The 19,828-nt window shown below is 47.4% G+C and overlaps 1 protein-coding gene across 1 annotated transcript in view; it reads left to right on the top strand.

The window, feature by feature from the left end:
• The first annotated feature begins 16,874 nt into the window (after positions 1-16,874).
• Positions 16,875-19,828, top strand: part of LOC124616404 (odorant receptor 83a-like) — a 49,701-nt gene continuing 46,747 nt past the window's right edge. The window contains exon 1 of the mRNA XM_047144708.1: positions 16,875-17,075. Within this exon, the coding sequence (XP_047000664.1) occupies positions 16,875-17,075 (201 nt within the window). The remainder of the gene's footprint in view (positions 17,076-19,828) is intronic.

Genomic DNA, 19,828 nt, shown 5'->3' with positions numbered 1-19,828 from the left:
TACGAATTGTATGTTTACTACATCGATACGGTACACGTTGATACATTGCTGGGTTGGAGATGGGTTTCACGCACTAATATTCAAGATCCTGGCACCAGTGGGAGGAGAGTGTAAATGAGTAGGTGTGTTTACATATTTGACGATATGTATGGCACTTTGCGAGGTTTAATTGTCGGTGCAATATGGCGATCAGTGTAAAATAGTTTATTGCAGCTCAATGTCACGTCTGTAGAAAGAAAGAAAAGGTAGACGGTGCTTCCCTATGACTGAGGAGCATAATGACATAAAGTCGGTGTGCGTACAGGCATAATTTTTTCGGCTGCTGTACAGATATGAAAGATAACTGCACTGTTTGTGTAAAATGTGTATACATTGCATTATAAAGTTAATGTGGCTTATGTCGCGTAAATTGTGTATATATTGCACTGTAAAATTTATGTTCTTTATGTTGTGGCATGACTAGCGAGGATGACTGTGGGTCCTATGATGAGGGACATACAGATTCAGTACATGGATAATGGCGAGAGATTTTTTATGTTGAAAATTATGTGCGCTATAGATAGTGAGATTGGTTCCAGAGGCACTGCCGTCAAGAGGAGACATTACCTATACGACGATCGGTGTCAGACTGTAGCAGCAATGGTAATATTTAATTGTATTTACGCTGGTAGATATGTTCCTGGCTTCCAACATCCTTGTGAGTCTGGTATGTATTTGATGGTCTATAGACAAGTTTAAGAGTTTAATAGCCAGTGCACTTTAGCGATCTGTGCAATATAATTTTACTGCTTAAAGCCCCAGAGAGAAGATGTGGATGGTGCTTGGATACCGGCGGCATCAGTAATTTGGCGAGTAAATTCGATAAGAGCCAGTTATAATGCTTGATTCATTGACATCCTTTGTGCCTGGATATGGGAGCCTCTACATCGCTGTGAGAAGATTTGCGTATGTTGAGAGCAGAAAGAGTAGCACATGATGAAACAGGTATCACATTAGGTCCACGAAGAAGACTGCATCGACGTTATTGTGCGTTATTTTCGTAAAGAGGTTCTGTTAGGGCAAAAATTTCCGTGCATACAGGCTGAGACAACATGAAAACTCCTACAAAAGCGCACGTTAAGTATTTCTGGGACACTATGCAATTTACTAGAGTTCGACTTGGTTATTATTTTAGATAGAAATGTGCATTGAGTATAACATTGAGAACGTTGCGAGATGCGCTTGTGATGGTAAGTAGCTAAGCGTGGCAAAGCATTAGCCACACCTCAAGCATGGTCCATTAGAATGACTAAAGAGAAAGCAGCTTGTGCTATTCTGGAATTGATTTCTGCAGCGTCTTCGCCGGACCGCAGTCAGAGCGAGGGTAATGACGAACCCACATGCGCGGTCAAGCTTGGAGCGTCTGTAAATAAGCCTTCGCTCCCATCGGATTGCATCATCAACAGCGCCAAGATGCAACTTTCAGCTGCGTTCGGTGGCGACTCCCGACTGTGACAGCACGCACATCCCTGGCCAGCCGCACCAGGACCTGTGTCTAGGTGAACACGTATTTGGATAGGAATTTCTCAGAAATCAAGTATGAAAGGGATGTGGCCACCTCATGCTTGCAGGACCAGAGCATGGTTTCACAGCTGATGGCTGCATCACTTCACAGTCCAATGAACAGAGTGTGGGGAGGGCGGGGGGGGGGGGGGGGGGGGAGGGGGGGCAGTGCTTGCGCACATTGATTGCATTATTTTGTGAGCTGGTCTGTAGGCTGTGCCATGTGCTATTTGGACAGTTTACGAGTACTGAGCGTGTCTACAGATCACTGCGCTGCATTTTTTAGGAGCAGTTTGCCGGTCAGTACTGAAATTATTTCGGAAAATTAGGAGTTGTCTGCGTGTCTGCAGACTGTATATTGTGATCTCAAGCAGACTGGGGCAAGTGTTTCGCGTCAGTATGATAAATATACTCAATCACTAAATAAAATGTTCCAAACTAAATAGAGTGCACTCCATCCTTAGTCTCCCCAGCATCCCAGCGCAGCCTGAGTCATTTTCACGCCTTTTTCCCTCTGCAACCACTAGCTGGGGTTAGGTCACAGGAGGGATGACAGTACCCTCTGGTGGCAGTAATGTGTACTAGGTCAGTTGGAGTCTTGATCTTGTAGTGGAGACAATGCTTGCAAAATAATAAAGACTTATGTTTATCATAGGAAGAGTCATTTTCCCGCCATTTCACCCCACTATCTTGTATGCCGCCATGCACTATGCACATTAGTACACGTTAGTGCACATTAGTGTACGTTATCCCGACAACATGGGTTGGTAAGCAAACATGGGAGTAGGTTGAGGATCATGGTGGAGAGTTTAACTATTTCATTCCAAGTTCAGGTCGGTGTGGCATTCGCGAAAATTTATTCCAAGTCCACAGTAGCACACTCTGGTGGTATCATTATGTACTAGGCCTCGTGGTGAACACACTGTATGCCACCATGTTGAATAACAGTACTTGTACCATCACCTGACATCACGGTAGAGCCCTCAGCGGTGACAAAATGTACAAGCCGGCCGCTGGTGGCCAAGCGTTTCTAGGTGCTACAGTCTGGAACCGCGCAAGCACTACGGTCACAGGTTCGAATCCTGCCTCGGGCATGGATGTGTGTGTTGTCCTTAGGTTAGTTAGGTTTAAGTAGTTCTAAGTTCTAGGGGACTTATGACCTCAGCAGTTGAGTCCCATAGTGCTCAGAGCCAGAGCCAAAATGCACAAAGTCAGTTTGGCTCTGGACCTCATGGTGAAAACATTGGGTGGCGCCATCTTGGGTTACAGTGCTTGCATCATCATGTGACATCATGAGAGCACCCTCTGGTGGTGGTGTTGTGTACTAAGTCAGTTGGGCTCTGGACCCAGTGGCGAACACGCCTGCATGAAACTGTTTAAATAAAGACTTCTGTCCAAGTCCTTTTTTCCCACACATACTTAGGAGGAAGTGGCTGTCAGCCGACTGATGTTAGTACAAGTGTTTTTCTAGCGCTATTTTCTTAGATTAGCAGCAAAACCCCAAGTGACCTTTGTTTACCACCAAAGTTAAATGTGTGTGTGAAACCGTATGGGACTTAGCTGCTAAGGTCATCAGTCCCAAAGCTTACACACTACTGAACCTAAATTATCCTAAGGACAAACACACACACACCTGTGGCCGAGGGGGGACTCAAACCTCCGCCGGAATCAGCCGCACAGTCCATGACTGCAGCGCCTTAGATCGCTCGACAAATCCCGCACAGCCACCACCAAAATTAAAACTTGGGTCCAGTTTGTGGGAGGAAGTGGCGGACAGGTGACTTAGGTTGGCAGAGGTAGCCCACGTGAGCTACCTTCCTGTGATTTTTTTTTTTTTGCTTATTAAAAATTGCTGGGGTGTTGTGCATAATCATGTTGGAATTTGAACTTCCTGCCATTTTTCTGGGGGAGGGGGAGTGGTACTTTCCAGCCAAAATTGAAACTTCCCGCCATCTTGAATGACGTCATCGCCTGCATCTTGGATGATGTCATTCACTGTTGCGAAGTCTACACATCATCATCTTGGACGACTTCATCGCCGCCATCTTGGATACATCTGGCAACAATGGAGAGTGGAATGATACGAATGTTGTCCCGATACTAATCTCATACACCACAGCGAAGTTGTACCCCATCGGATGGGTAAAACCGATTTTTAATTGTCCAGGAGACCAAAAACCACATAAAAAGCAACAATGAAGTAAGTTCTTAAATATCGTGAGAATGGCGTAATATGTGTTCAGTGTGCTGTCCACCATTTTCTGCCACATGTTGAACTCAAGAAACAGCACGTCCCACAACAGATCGGATTGACTCAGGGATCACGTTCACAACATGTTGCGCAATTTGTGTCTTCAATTCAGCTATATTTGTAGTTGGAGAACTGAACGCAGTATCTCTCAGTTAACACCACAGGCTGAAGTCACACGGATTGAGACTGTGTGATCTGGATGGTTAGAATGTAGGGAAATAACAGCTAATTCTAGCATTTCCTACATGCCTCTGCAGCAGCTGCTTCATTGGCTATGCGATGGAGCGCAGTCTTGCCTACAAATGATCCTACCTATACGTCCACGCTGTTGAAGGGTTGGAATGACGATGGCGCGCAAAAGACCTTCGTTTACCAGTGACGTTACAGATAACAGGATCCACAGGGCCCATCTCTTTGTAAAAATATTGCCCCAAGACAAACGATGCTGTCAACCAGCACCATACAATTACCTTTGCAGGTTGAAATGGGACCGGTTGATGTGCTAGTGGATTTTTGATTGCCCATATTTTGCAGTTCTGTGTATTGACATTCCTTCGTGATGGGCGTGGGTTTCATCTGTCCGTAGAATGTCCAATGGCTGTTCATTGTCCACTTCCATGCTAGCAAGAAAGTCTAGAGTAAACATTTGTTTCATTGGCAGGTCAGCATGAAGCAACTCCTGAACATGGGTAATTTTGTATGGATAGCAATGCAGGACGTTTCGAAGAATTTTATGCACCGTGTTCATAGATATGTCCGAAGTTGGGGCAATTCCCCGTGTATTGCATGCATACATACCACTACCCGACTCCTGCAAAGCTGTGGCCACATCTGACATCAGATCCATTGTTTTCCTCCCGCTGCGAACTGCACTTCAAAAGAACCTGTCTTTACGAATGTCGCAAACAATTTCTTCAGACCCTCTGCAAACATAGGACAAACGCCTTTTTTCATATCCCCTGAGGGTTCGGAACTTCTAAAAAGCTACTGAGGCACAGTCACAGTTCTTGTAAATGAGCTTTACCAGCAGCGTGCTATCCAGCTTTGAGACAGCCTTGCATACGCAAAACTGGGAAATACCCGTGTACCCCACGTCTTCTCTTTTGCCTATTCTACCGCTTACAGAGCAATCTTGAGGTAAAATGTTCGTTAAATTTCTTTTTTTTTCCATACCGTTTCGCTTTTTTTCGATAACATTCCGTTCAAATTCGACGTCATTTTGAGCAGAGGTTCTTTCTTTACGGCGTTTTGAAAGTGGAACGTTAATTTTAATCATCCTGTGCTTTTTAGAGACGACGTATAATTGTGTAAACTCTTGACGCACCACTTCATAGACATTTTAAGGAGAATCTCTTCGCACTATGGTGAACATTTTAACTGTTCGCTTTAAAACGTTACCTGCACGGTTTCACTGCCTACAAGCCAGTTTCACTCCTCACCAGTTCCCTTGTCACTGAGCGCCAAGGACAGCCACAAATCGCACCAGAGGAAAAGACAACGTAAGCTTATGTGGATGATTACTACAACAGCGAATTTAAAATAATAAAATTCCCTTGGAAGTTTAAGAGTAATTTACAATTAACTTATTTTACATTGTATTCCAGTATCTATACACATAAATAAAACATTCAAATATATTGAAAAATAGAAAGATATGATCACAGCTTTTTACAAGCTACTTTCATTAGTTAGTATCGATTAAAACTACTTCAGTATTTAATAAAATGCAGAGTCGTCAGGAAAATTGAAAACTTTTATGTAGTTATCTACGTTACACACATCAAAAATGTTTTTCATCACCACGGTTTCCTTCAGAGGTGGTGGTCCAGATTGCTGTACACACTGGTACCTCTGCTAACCAGTAGCACGTCCTCTTGCACTGATGCATGCCTGTATTCGTCGTTGCATGCTATCAACAAGTTCATCAAGGCGCTGTTGGTCCAGATTGTCCCACTCCTCAATGGCGATTCGGTGTAAATCCCTGAGTGGTTGGCGGGTCACGTCGTCCATAAACAGCCATTTTCAATCCATCCCAGGCATGTTCGATAGGGTTCATGTCTGGAGAACATTCTGGCCACTCTAGTCGAGTGATGTCGTTTTCCTGAAGGAAGTCATTCACAAGATGTGCACGGTGGGGGCGCAAATTTTCGCCCATGAAGACGAATGCCTCGCCAATATGCTGCCGATATGGTTGCACTATCGTTCGGAGGATGACATTCACTTATCGTATAGCCGTTACGGCACCTTCCATGGCCACCAGCAGCGTACGCCGTCCCCACATAATGCCATCCCAAAACATCAGGAAATTTCCATCTTTCTGCACTCACTGGAAAATTTGTCTAAGGCGTTCAGCCAGATCTGGTTGCCTCCAAACACGTCTTCGGCTACTGTCTGGTTGAAGGCATATGCGACAGTCATAGGTGAAGAGAACGTGATGCCAATCCTGAGCGGTCCATTCGGCATGTTGTTGGACCCATCTGTACCGCGCTGCATGGTGTCGTGGTTACAAAGACGGCCACTTCGGCCGGCCTGTAGCTTTGCAAAGCGATACGAAATGGAACGAGCATGTGAGCACTGTGATAGAAAAGACGAACGGTCGACGACGGTTTATTGGGAGAATTTTGTGAAAGTGTGGTTCATCTTTAAGGACCGCACATAGCTCGCAAATGCGACTTATTCTTGAGTACCGCTCCTGTGTTTGGGATCTGCGCCGGGTGGTATTGAAGGACACATCGAAGCAATTCAGAGTCGGGCTGCTAGATTTTTTACCGATAGGTTCGAACAACATGCAAGTGTTACGGAGATGCTTCGGGAACTCAAATGGGAATCACTGGAGACAAGGTGACTTTCTACTGACGGGTTTGATGTGGCCCATCACGAATTCCTTTCGTGAGCCGACTTCTTCATGTCAGAAGAGCATTTGCAACCTATGTCCTCAATTATTTGCTGGATGTATTCCAATCTCTGTCTTCCTCTACGGGTTTTGCCTTCTACCGCACCCTCCAGTACCATAGAATTCATTCCCTGATTTCTGTACAGATGTCCTATCATTCCGTCCCTTCTCCTTGTCAGTGTTTTCCACATATTCCTTTCCTCTCCGATTCTGTGCAGAACCTCTTCATTCCTTACTTCATGATTCCACCTAATTTTCAACATTCGTCTGTAGAAATACATCTCAAACGCTTCGATTATCTTCTGGTCCGGATTCCCCATAGTCTGTTTGACTACCAAACGTACATTCTCAGAAATTTCTTCGTCTCAAATTAACGCCTATGTTTGAAACTAGTAGACTTCTCTTGCCCAGGAATGTCCTTTTCCAGTGCTAGTCTGCTTTTGATGTCCCCCTTGCTCCGTCCGTCATTGGTTATTTTGTTGCCTAGGCAGCGATAATTCTAGCGTTTCTCAGTTCTTGTAGTCTTCGGAATTGTGTGGATGATATTTTTCCGAAAGTCAGATGGGATATCACCAGACTCATGCATTCTACACACCGTCAATAGTCGTTTTGTTGCCATTTTCCCCAATGATTTTATAAATTCTGAAGGAATGTTATCTATCCATTCTCCTTTATTTGATCTTCAAATGTCTCTTAAATTCTGATTCGTATGCTGAATCCCCTATTCCTTCTAAATCTATACCTGTTACTTCTTCTACTACATCAAACAAATCTTCCCCCTCATAGAGGCCTTCAGTGTACTCTTTCCACCTATCCGCTCTCTCCTCTGCATTTAACAGTGGAATTCCCGTTGCACTCCTAATGTTACCACCTTTGCTTTTAATTCACCTATGGTTGTTTTGACTTTCCTATATGCTTAGTCAGTACTTCCGACAATCATGTCTGTTTCGATTTATTCACATTTTTCACGAGGCCATTTCGTCTTAGCTTCTCAGCGCTTCCTATTTATTTCGTTACTAAGCGACTTGTATGTCTGTATTCCTGAATTTCCCTGAACATTTTCGGAGTTCCTTCTTTCATCGATCAATTGAAGTATACCCTCCTCCTCTAAGCCGGAGAGTGTAGCCGCGCTGTCTGGGAACCTTGCCACGGTTCGCCCCCCCCCCCCCTCAGGCGGAGGTTCGAGCCCTCTCTCGGGCATGGGTGTGTGTGTTGTCCTTAGCGTAAGTTAGTTTAAGTTACATTAAGGAGTGTGGTAGTGTGTAAGCCTAGGGCCCATGACCTCATCAGTTTGGTCCCATAGAAACTTACCAAATCCTGTAGTCCACCTCCTCTTGTTATTCTTGAACCGACTGTTCGCTATTACTAGCTGAAATTTATTACAGAACTCAATTAGTCTTCCTCCTCTCTCATTCCCTATCCCAAGCCCATATTCTCTGTAACTGTTTCTTCTACTCCTTGCCCTACAACTGCATTCCAGTTCACCATGACCATTAGATTTTCTTCTCCCATTACGTACTGTATTACCCTTTCAGTGTCCTCGTATACTTTCTCTGTCTACTCATCTTCAGCTTTCACCGTCGGCCTGTATATCTAAACTATCGTCGATGGTGGTTTTCTGTCGATTCTGATAAGAAAAACCCTATCACTCAACTGTTCACAGTAACACACTCTCTTCCGTACCTTCCTATTCATAACAAATTCTACTGCCGGCCGGGGTGGCCGAGCGGTTCTAAGCTCTACAGTCTGGAACCGCGCGACCGCTACGGTCGCTGGTTCGAATCCTGCCTCGGGCATGGATGTGTGTAATGTCCTTAGATTAGTTAGGTTTAAGTATTTCTAAGTTCTAGGGGACTGATGACCTCAGAAGTTAAGTCCCATGATGTTCAGAGCCATTTGAACCAAATACTACTCCCTTTATACCATTTTTCTGCTGCTGTTGATATTACCCTATATTCATGTGACCAGATATCCTTGTCTTCTTTCCATTTCGCTTCACTGGTCCCTACTGTATCTAGATTGGGCCTTTGCATTTCCCTTTACAGATTCTGTCAACTCCACCGCCCTCTTTGACAAGGCCGTTGGCAGAATGAGAGTGACTTCTTAGGCTGGAAGTCTTCGGCCGCCAATGCTGATTATTAATAAAATCTTACTCGGTAACGGTTTTCGAATCCGGGACCGAGCAAGTTTTAATTACTAACCAAATACGCTACCCTTTTTTTCTTATATAAGTGCTTACTTACTCGGCTTTTTTTATTTTTTAGTTCTTTTATTTTTTTATCACTGTTTTTTTCATTGTTTTATTTTTTTCTTTTATTTTGGGGTGGTAGTGGACCGGTGGGGGCTCGGGGGGCAAAGTGGGCAGGGGTCGAAACCCGAGGCCTGGCCACAGTGTCCCCCTCACCACCATCGAGCCTGTGGTGCTTAGGGAAGTGGGAGACACAGGCATCAACAGTAGTGGAAGGCGTTGTTGTTATTTATTTATTTGCATGTGTTTTTGTAATATTGACTATTATCATGAAATTACGTGAAAACATCGGCGAAAGAGAAAAGAAATATAAATTCTGGTTAAAGAAAAAGAAAAGAAAAAGGAAAAGCAAAAAGAAATAATATCCGCGCAATCTGCGACGCGCTCTCCCATCCGCGGAGGTCAGAAGTAGAATCGATCGTAGGCGGTTTAAACTCAGACACCGCCATGGAAGGAGGGGTAGGCGCCCTCTGAGCCAGGCACCCCCCAACTCAGTGGAGGTCTAACAAAGACCGCTCGAAGATAGTTAGCAAATAATGTTCGACGAAATGTACGCACTGGGGCGTACCGCTTTCCAGTCGGGTGTGCGGCGGCAGTCCTCACAGGGGAAGTGATGCGTCTCCCATAGCCTCTCCTTCCCAAGTGGCTCTTTCCGCCTTCCCGTGGTGCCAGACGTTAAGCTTGGCAGTCTGCCTTGCGACCAAAGGGAGAGCTGCGACCCAACCCGATGCGAAAGCGAAGGGTGCGTGGCACAGGGGGAGCTGTGTCAAGGGACCGAACACCAGTCCCTTTCTGTTCGCAGGGCACAGTCCAGCAGGTGCTCTGCATGCCGGCGACCTCGTTTGTCGGCGTGGGATCACGGCGCGAGTCGGCAAGGGTGCTTCGCCGCGCCCCAGGGTAACCGGGGCGTGTTCTGCCAAACCCAGGAGGTGGTGACATCGCCTGGGCCAGGTTAGATGGGCCCAGACCGCCGAACGACTGGGGGACCGACCCACCACCTGAGTAGGAGTGGGTCCTTGGCCTTCAGGTGGAAGCTCGGGCTAGTAGGCGGCGAAGGGCGAGGGTGCATCCGCCTCTCCGGAGTGCGGGGTGCACTTGCCGAGGAGCGTCGTGTGAAATCGTCGACGACGAGGCCTTCGACGGGGACCAGGGCGCTGGCAACGGCGCGCTGAACCCAGCAGCTCTAGAGTGCCCTTGACCTGGGGGCGAGGTTGGTGGGCGAGCTGCAAGAAGTCCCCCCCCCCCCATGCCAGAGGAGCCGGTCTGGGGCAAGAGATGGGCTCCCACCCTATTTTTCACTCGTCAATCAATATGGCTACAACTGAGACGAGTGAATCGAGTGCGCTCAAGCGAGCATCTGCGATGCTTGATCCCTCTCCTCAAGACGAGACGGGACTGGCAGAAGATGGAACAGTTACGCAAAGACATGCACGTATCACGCTGCTCTTGGAGCAGAATATTAAAAATGGGAAAATAAGCCAAGCGGCATTGTCCATTATTAAGAACGAGCTGGCTGCATGGGCCATCGCCCACGCCAAGCTCGAAGGCCGCGTAGAGGAGCTGGAAAAAGAAAATGATCGATTGAGAAGGCAACCAACAAAAACCTGGGCTGGGGTGGTCGCGCAAGCACCGCCAAAGCCACAAACCACGAAAGAAACGATCGCCAAGGTGACCAAGCGGTCAGACACGGCGGTCTTTCTAAGAACTCTACCAGGCCAAGACACAAGCGTTAAAAAGATACAAGAACTGCTGACCAAAAGTATTGACCCGGCAAAAGACAAAATTAGAATAAATAAAGTAAAACCCAGTAGAAACTCGGTGATAGTGGAGGTGGCTACAGAAGAAGACAAGGAGAAATTGTTAAAGAATCCCAAACTGAACTCGGTGGTCAAGTGTGAACCGCCGAGAAAAAGAAACCCACTGGTCATCCTATACGATGTACCATCAACAATGACGAATGAAGAATTGTACCAAAGCATAAAAGACCAAAATTTTGATCAAATGACTGAAAATGAATTTAAGGATTCTTTCAAGCTAAGATTTAAAACGAGACCTCGCGATCGTGATGTTGTACATCACGTCGCCGAGGTAACAGCACCAATGTGGAAGCAAATCATGACAATGGGCAGACTATATATTGGCTTCCATGCCATCAATATTAGGGATTACCTTGTGGTACCTCGTTGCCACAATTGTGGAGACCTGGACCACATTCTAAGGCATTGCACCAGGGGGTCGGCTTGCTCCAGGTGCGGCGAAGATGGTCACACACGTAAAGAACGTAAAGCCGCAAGCGTATGCATTCCCTGCAAAAGACGTGGGAAGAAAAGCTGCGGAGCCAGCTTACGACAGGACGAAATTGCCCTACATACCGCATGTTAGAGCAAAGACTCATATCTAGAACGGACTATGGCTGAGTACGTAAAACAGAACAGGATGCCAAAGCGAAAATCCCCTAGCAAAAGGAGGAGGGATGCCATTAGGGCAAGTAGATTCAAAGAATTCATAAAGTCTCTTTCGAGGGATCCGATACCTGAAACAGTTGACAAAAGCATCCAAACAGATCCACCAAAAATAGATAAATGTATCCAGACAGAAACTATCCCTATGGCTACTCCCTCCTCTCTCAGCAGGGAAGTGAAGCCGACCAAACATCAGCAACGGCAAAGGCATCCTGGGCCTGAGGTCTCAGCAAATGATAGTAATCAGAAGGTACAAAAGCCTGTGCAAGACACCACAATAAAAGCTCTCTAGACACCCCAGTGGTAAGACTACCGCCAATAGATCCGGTTCGGATGTTTCCAAACTTAGAGTTCACCATGCAACTGGCGAGATTGGAGCAGCCGGCTACCTTGACCACTGCCTTACGACATGTGGTCCGCGTAGGGCACGAATATGGAAGAAGAGTCACCTTCTCGGTAATGGAGGCTGTAGACAGAATACAGCTTAAGTCAGTGAATCTCCCCACTGACTTCGGAGCCCTGCGAGGCTTACTAAAGAAAGTGTTCGAGACACGTGGAGAAAAGTTTGACCTAAACGACATTTATGAACAGTCAGTTCTGGCTAATGGACGTATTACGTATGACTGGAACGAGACTTGGCCAGAAGACCACATACATACATACTTTCCGTAGATGACAAAAATTACCATTGGCCAACTTAACACACACAACAGTCGACTTGTAATGCAGGAGCTGCGAAGGGAAGTGGAGGAGAGGAGGCTGCATGTGCTCTGTCTACAAGAGCCGTACTCCCTGGACGGAAAAATTACATTTACAGCCGCTACGTGGCAGGTAATCAGCCAAGGAGATAATCCGAAAGCGGCAATAATTATCACGAACAAAGCCCTGAAAGTGACTACATTATCACAGTTCACTAATAGTCACTGCAATGTCGTGGAGTTGCTATCTCCCCGTGAAAGAATCATATTAATTAACATGTACTTTCAGTACGGAGATAACATTGAAACGCATCTTGACCATCTGACAACAGTAACCACGGCGTTGCAGGGACGAAGGATGATAATTACGGCTGACATAAATGCAAAATCCCCCTGTGGCACAGCAGCACAAGGGACACCAATGGAGAGAAAGTAGAGGATTTTATCATGGCATCACAACTAGTGATAGCCAACAAACCTGGTAATCCTCCAACCTATGCGGCGGGAGGAGGACCAGGTACGAATATTGATATAACCTTAGCCACCCCCAATGTAATTAACACAATACAAGAGTGGAAAGTGGAAGAAAACGCAACTACAAGTGACCACAACCTAATTACATTCATTGTAGGTGGAAGGGGGTCCTGCTGGGCCATGGGGTGGGAGATGCAGTTTAATTACAGAAGGGCCGATTGGGAACGACTAGCCGGAGTGCGTCATTCCTGCCTTGCCAGAGGGTGAAGCAGACTTTGACATTGACGTAAACGACCGAGCAGAAGAACTGACCAATGCAATAACCAGCGCGGTGAAAGCTGCCGTACCAACCAGGAGGAGGGCCATTGCAGCCTCTCCATCACCATGGTCGCCCGAACTAGAGAATATGCGCCGGTCTGTTAGAAGGCTGAGAAGGTATTACCAGCGCAGTGTCGTCTGGCCAGAACGGCAAAGATGGCTGATGCAGTATCGGGAGGCTAAACTTCGTTTTCAGAAAGAACTCCAGGCTGTTAGGATACAAAGCTGGGAAAATTTCGTCCAGAGCCAATTGGCATTGGACCCCTGGGGTACACCGTATAAATTAGTACGAGAAAAGATCCGCTCTCCACTGAAATTATCAACAGTCAGGCACGGGGACAGGATGACGGAATCCTGGCAGGAAACTGCTGAGGTCCTCCTCCGGTCCCTGCTGCCTGACGATAGCGCGGATGGGGAATCTGTTCAGCAACAACAACTAAGACGAGACAATCTTAATGAATACACCAACAATATGGCAGTCTACCCTTTCTCGGAGGAAGAGGTGGCTGCCCACATAAAATCACTTAAAAGGGGCAAAGCTCCCGGGCCAGACGGCATTGTAGCTGAGGTGGTGCAGTTCCTAGCTCCCCAGCTGACTGCACCACTCACTCACTTATATAATGAGTGTCTGATACAGCAAAAAATTCCAAGGGTGTGGAAGTCCGCAAACGTAGTCATCATTCGGAAAGGATTAGATAAAGATCCTACAAACGTAAAATCCTATAGACCAATCTGTCTAATCAACATACTAGGGAAAATACTAGAAAAGCTACTTGCTGACAGACTGGCTGCACATAGAGTGCTGCGTGGGGTGAGCGACAGGCAATTCGGCTTCAGGTCTGGGCGATCGACATCTGATGTGATCGCCCTGGCTGCTGAGGTCTGTGGCTCTACCCCACATAAGTACGTGGTGGGCATTATGGTTGACATCAGTGGCGCCTTCGACAACCTGTGGTGGCCTTCGCTCTTCTCCTGCTTGCGGGAGAAGGAGTGCCCAGGGCCGCTATATGGTTGTCTGAGGAGCTATTGTGAGGAACGGGAGGTCTGGCTATCATCTTCTAGCAAGAGAGTTGGAAAAGTTATAACAAAGGGTTGTCCTCAGGGTTCCGTGCTAGGGCCCCTGTTTTGGGACATCCATATGGAGCCTTTATTAGACACACTACAACAAAGTGAAGAAGTGCTAGAGGTGATAGCCTATGCAGATGACCTCCTCCTGCTGGTCGGCGGCCGTAGCCGCGAAGACATTGAACCTAAAATAGAGAGTGCTTTAAACAAGCTACAACTATGGTGCCAAAACACCAAAATGACGGTGTCACCAAGTAAGTCCACCTATCTACTATTGAAGGGACAACTAATCCGTAACCCGACTGTACGAATCAACCGCTCGCCGGTTCTTCGGAGACGTGACGCACGATACTTGGGCATCATCATTGATGAGAAGTGGAATTTTGGGAAACACATTGAAACCGTAACCCAGAAAGCCCTCCAAACACTGAATAACCTCATATCCATAGGACACAGAAGATTTCACCTTCCACCACATCTTATAAAACTTTATCACAACAGTATATTAACATCGATAGTGGGTTACGGCTCGGGAGTCTGGGCACACAGGCTCACGAGGGTGGTGCCCGCCATGACAGTGAGAAGGGTTCAAAGGAGCATGATTCTTACATCGGTAGGTGCTTATAGAACAACACCAGGGGGAGCACTACTAGTCATAATGGGGCTTTGCCCCCTGGACATCAAAATTAGGGAGCAAGCTGCATGGTTCTGGATTAAAAAGGGAAATATAACAAAAATAGAGGAGATCTTAGGTATTGGGGCAAGGGACAAGGGTGAGATTCGGCAAAGAGGAGTACAATTATGTCAAGAACTGTGGGATGCGAATGGAACAGGGCGCAGGACACATGAGATGATACCAAGTATTAGGGAACGGCTAAAACTGAAGTACTTCGTACCCACCAGAGCGCTAATCCATTTTCTCACTGGACATGGACCTTACCCGGCATACCTATGCCGGTTTGGGAAAAGGGCCACACCCGCGTGTGAATGTGGTGAACCGGAGGGCACTCCCGATCATGTGATTTACGAGTGCCCCCTCTTCAATGATGTTGCCTCTACACTACGGGACCAACTACCTGACCATAACACTTACAACCTAATAAGACAAGAAGACACCTTCCAAATAATAAATAGACTTGCCAACGAGGTATCACAGAAGGTATTGAGGGAATACATGAGGGAACAAGACTAAATAGCACCGATTATGACTAATGTTCCCTACTCCCATTCCGCCTGCGCGTGGATAGGCCAACCCTTAGTCTGGAATCCGCCATGCGCAGGATTAGAGGGGGTGGGGAATATGAATAACCCGGAATTGACAATACACTGGAGATGATGTAGGTTAGAACTAGTTAGTAGGAATTAGATTAGAAATCTAGATTTAGGAACCTGCAGCGATTTACATCCTGGCCAGCCCAGTGTCAAGGGCACGCCCATCGGGATTAGCTCGATGGGCAAGGCAATACAGTAGGTTTGTACATTGCTGACACACCTGTGACGCTGCAGGAAGTAGAATGTAGGTTTAGCTAAGAACTTAGAAGTTAAAATAAATTGTACAACTGCCCATTCAAACTAACTTATAGCTGTAGCTCACAACTTAATATATAATAGAATTAGCTGCTAATTGTAACTAGCAGTAGCAAGTAAGACCCACTAATCAAATAAGGAGGTGGGTTGGATGTATAATTATTGTTGATGGTAAATAAAGATTTTTCTTTTTTTAAAAAAAAAAATAATGTTCGGTAACGTGGCGTGTTTTAGAGAGCTGCATGGGCTGTTCGTAAATAGGTCCAGAAGTCGAGGAGGGATTTAGGTCCCTCATGAAAGAGATAAGCGACCAACCACCCTTTAACCAACGTAATATCATGACATTTGGCAGCGGGAAAATGTCTGTCCTCCGGGTATAGAAACATTCGAGGTTCGATTGTGTCTGGTGGCACCCGGAGATAGCAGGCAATGATTTGCTGCATGAAGCGCCGTACGTCTTGCGATGAGGCGCATGTCAGGCGGTGTTCATCAGTGTCCAGTTGCTGGCAAAGGAGACAAAGAGGGGATTCTGACAAGCCAATGTTGTGCAGTCGCTGCTTCGTGGCAAATTTCCTGTTGACTATGTGATACCACAGTGCCCGGACGTTCGTAGGGAGGAAGGGCTGGTGGACGGTAGTCCACACTATGGGCCACTGGATGGAGGGATGTTTGGTCTCCATCACATTCCGGGGAACACAGCGCAGCAGCAGGCTGTAAAAATCCTTAGTCCTGTGTGGGCGCGTATCTGGGAGACTGGTATGTATGTAACTGTAGTCGACAAAAAAGGTCGAAATATGGGACAAATGAGGCACGATATGGCCGACAGACACCGGTGGTGAGGTGGAAGCAGGTAGGAGGACCTCAAGCAAGCTGCGTGTTAGAGATGTACCCTGGCCCATCCACTGTTTTCTCCTGGTACTCACGAACAAGGCTGCAGCTCGCATACGGACATTGACGAGCCCGACGCCACCATCCCGTGAGGGCAGAGTAAGCGTCTCATAACGGACTGCCCTTATACCACGGGTGCATCCAGTGCACTCCGAACCCACGCGCGCAAGTTGTAAATGTGGCCCTAAACGAAATCGGCGTCAGAGATCCGTCCGTCCGTTTACACATAGAGCATACAAGTATTATTATTATTATTATTTTATAGTCGTAGGCATATATTGCTCATTAAAGGTGAGGGTGATGGCTAGTTAACTTTTTTAGTGGCGAGGGATAGACCGTAACAAACTGTAATCCGTCCACCCCAGAACGAACACTGGATCCATGCTTTTGTCACAATCCACATCCGACTGGCTGCCACATTCCTGTCACGTGCATTTTCTCAGCTGCGGACAGGCTCCCCCTCACATAAAAATAAATTCTTTTCCTCTTCATGTGCTGTGGTATCACAATGCGGCAGGCAGCCGTGACGAGGCTCCAGCAACAGCTGAGCGAGTGTCGCCGCCTGAGCATGTGGGCGACTGCCTTCTGGCTGTGGGTGTGCGTGTACGGCGTCACACACTGGTGCCTCGTCCCCCTCATCATCGGTGACAACTCGCTGCCTTTCGACGCTCTCTATCTGTTCGACGCCAGCCTGCCGCCACTACGACACGTAAGTAAACTAGGTTGGTTCCTGTATTTCTGCTAATGGCACATGAAGCTATCCGCAATAATTCTGTTAATCAAATAATACTAGCCTCACACTTCGAGAAGAATGTAATAGTCACAGTTCCAAAGAAGGGAGGTGTTGGTAATTGAGAATATTACCGAACTATCTGCTCAATAAATCGTGACTGGAAAATAGTATTACGAAATACTTGTAGAAGAGTGGTAAGACTAATAGAAGCTGACCTAGAGGAAACTCAGTTTGGGCTCCGAAAAATGTAGGAACACACACTGCATGCTGACCCTACGACGTACACTAAGTGGATTCGATTGACGGCGATAAATGAATCAAACTACTACGTCATCAGTCCCTCCATCCTACATACGTCAAGCTAAAAAGAGTCCTAAAGGGGAAGAACACAGAAGACAAATCCATCCAGAAAGCTGATGAAGGCCCCCAGGAGATTTTAGGCGATGGGACACTCACCCTCTGCACCTGACCAGCGTTTCCTCACCTCCACTATTCACAAGAAAACTAGAAATATGGACAGGTTGTTAAAATCTCAGGAAACAGAACAATGACATAGAAATACTAAACAAATGACGCAAAAGAATAAGAGAAACTGAAAAGGTGGGAAGGCAAGGGCCGGATGGATCGTTGAGCAAGGGCAGCCCCAAGCCCTATGGGTGGATCACGCAATGGGACATCCCTCCTCTCAAAGAGGAGTATAAACCACCTTCATGATGAAACGTAAAGCCAGATCAGCCACTTTAGAGTAGTCCGCTAGCATCAGAGGCAGTGTGTCAGCAAGTTTAAGGTTTGCCATAAGGCAGCGAACTTGGAGCAGATCTGTAGGCTGTGGGCCACCATCAGTTGGGCACCACACTCAGAGTGGGATTGATCCTTACGTCTCAGGATGTGGACGTAGGTCAGCCAATTGTGGTCAATGTGAAGCTTACAGAGAATGGTAGATTCCCTGAAAGGAACACAAAGCAAAGACAACCGCATAGTTGTGGTCTCCTTTATTGCTCACATTTAGTTTGGATAAACCAGAGCACGCCAACCCTTGTTCCAAGTGTCCAACAATTGACAACATACAGTCGACCAAAGGTCCAGTTTCGGTATCCCCATCTCCAACGTCAGCATCCTCGTGGGAAACTTGGCCAACCAGTCAGCACTTTGTTTCCTGGGATACCAACATGATGTGGGATCCAGATAAAGACTACTGGTTGTCCATCTTGATGGGTATTTCGATCTGAAGGCTATGTCGAGATACACTCCTGGAAATGGAAAAAAGAACACATTGACACCTGTGTGTCAGACCCACCATACTTGCTCCGGACACTGCGAGAGGGCTGTACAAGCAATGATCACACGCAAGGCACAGCGGACACACCAGGAACCGCGGTATTGGCCGTCGAATGGCGCTAGCTGCGCAGCATTTGTGCACCGCCGCCGTCAGTGTCAGCCAGTTTGCCGTGGCATACGGAGCTCCATCGCAGTCTTTAACACTGGTAGCATGCCACGACAGCGTGGACGTGAACCGTATGTGCAGTTGACGGACTTTGAGCGAGGGCGTATAGTGGGCATGCGGGAGGCCGGGTGGACGTACCGCCGAATTGCTCAACACGTGGGGCGTGAGGTCTCCACAGTACATCGATGTTGTCGCCAGTGGTCGGCGGAAGGTGCACGTGCCCGTCGACCTGGGACCGGACCGCAGTGACGCACGGATGCACGCCAAGACCGTAGGATCCTACGCAGTGCCGTAGGGGACCGCACCGCCACTTCCCAGCAAATTAGGGACACTGTTGCTCCTGGGGTATCGGCGAGGACCATTCGCAACCGTCTCCATGAAGCTGGGCTACGGTCCCGCACACCGTTAGGCCGTCTTCCGCTCACGCCCCAACATCGTGCAGCCCGCCTCCAGTGGTGTCGCGACAGGCGTGAATGGAGGGACGAATGGAGACGTGTCGTCTTCAGCGATGAGAGTCGCTTCTGCCTTGGTGCCAATGATGGTCGTATGCGTGTTTGGCGCCGTGCAGGTGAGCGCCACAATCAGGACTGCATACGACCGAGGCACACAGGGCCAACACCCGGCACATGGTGTGGGGAGCGATCTCCTACACTGGCCGTACACCACTGGTGATCGTCGAGGGGACACTGAATAGTGCACGGTACATCCAAACCGTCATCGAACCCATCGTTCTACCATTCCTAGACCAGCAAGGGAACTTGCTGTTCCAACAGGACAATGCACGTCCGCATGTATCCCGTGCCACCCAACGTGCTCTAGAAGGTGTAAGTCAACTACCCTGGCCAGCAAGATCTCCGGATCTGTCCCCCATTGAGCATGTTTGGGACTGGATGAAGCGTCGTCTCACGCGGTCTGCACGTCCAGCACGAACGCTGGTCCAACTGAGGCGCCAGGTGGAAATGGCATGGCAAGCCGTTCCACAGGACTACATCCAGCATCTCTACGATCGTCTCCATGGGAGAATAGCAGCCTGCATTGCTGCGAAAGGTGGATATACACTGTACTAGTGCCGACATTGTGCATGCTCTGTTGCCTGTGTCTATGTGCCTGTGGTTCTGTCAGTGTGATCATGTGATGTATCTGACCCCAGGAATGTGTCAATAAAGTTTCCCCTTCCTGGGACAATGAATTCACGGTGTTCTTATTTCAATTTCCAGGAGTGTAGATCCGAGGGCAGAAAACACACCATCTAGACATATCTGATTGTTCTCTGGCAAATGGCGAT

The sequence above is a fragment of the Schistocerca americana genome, chromosome 5 (assembly GCF_021461395.2).
Source record: "Schistocerca americana isolate TAMUIC-IGC-003095 chromosome 5, iqSchAmer2.1, whole genome shotgun sequence".
Classification (NCBI taxonomy): Eukaryota; Metazoa; Arthropoda; class Insecta; order Orthoptera; family Acrididae; genus Schistocerca; species Schistocerca americana.
The sequence above is the reverse complement of the archived record's forward strand: the minus strand, read 5'-3'. Positions and strand labels throughout refer to the sequence as shown.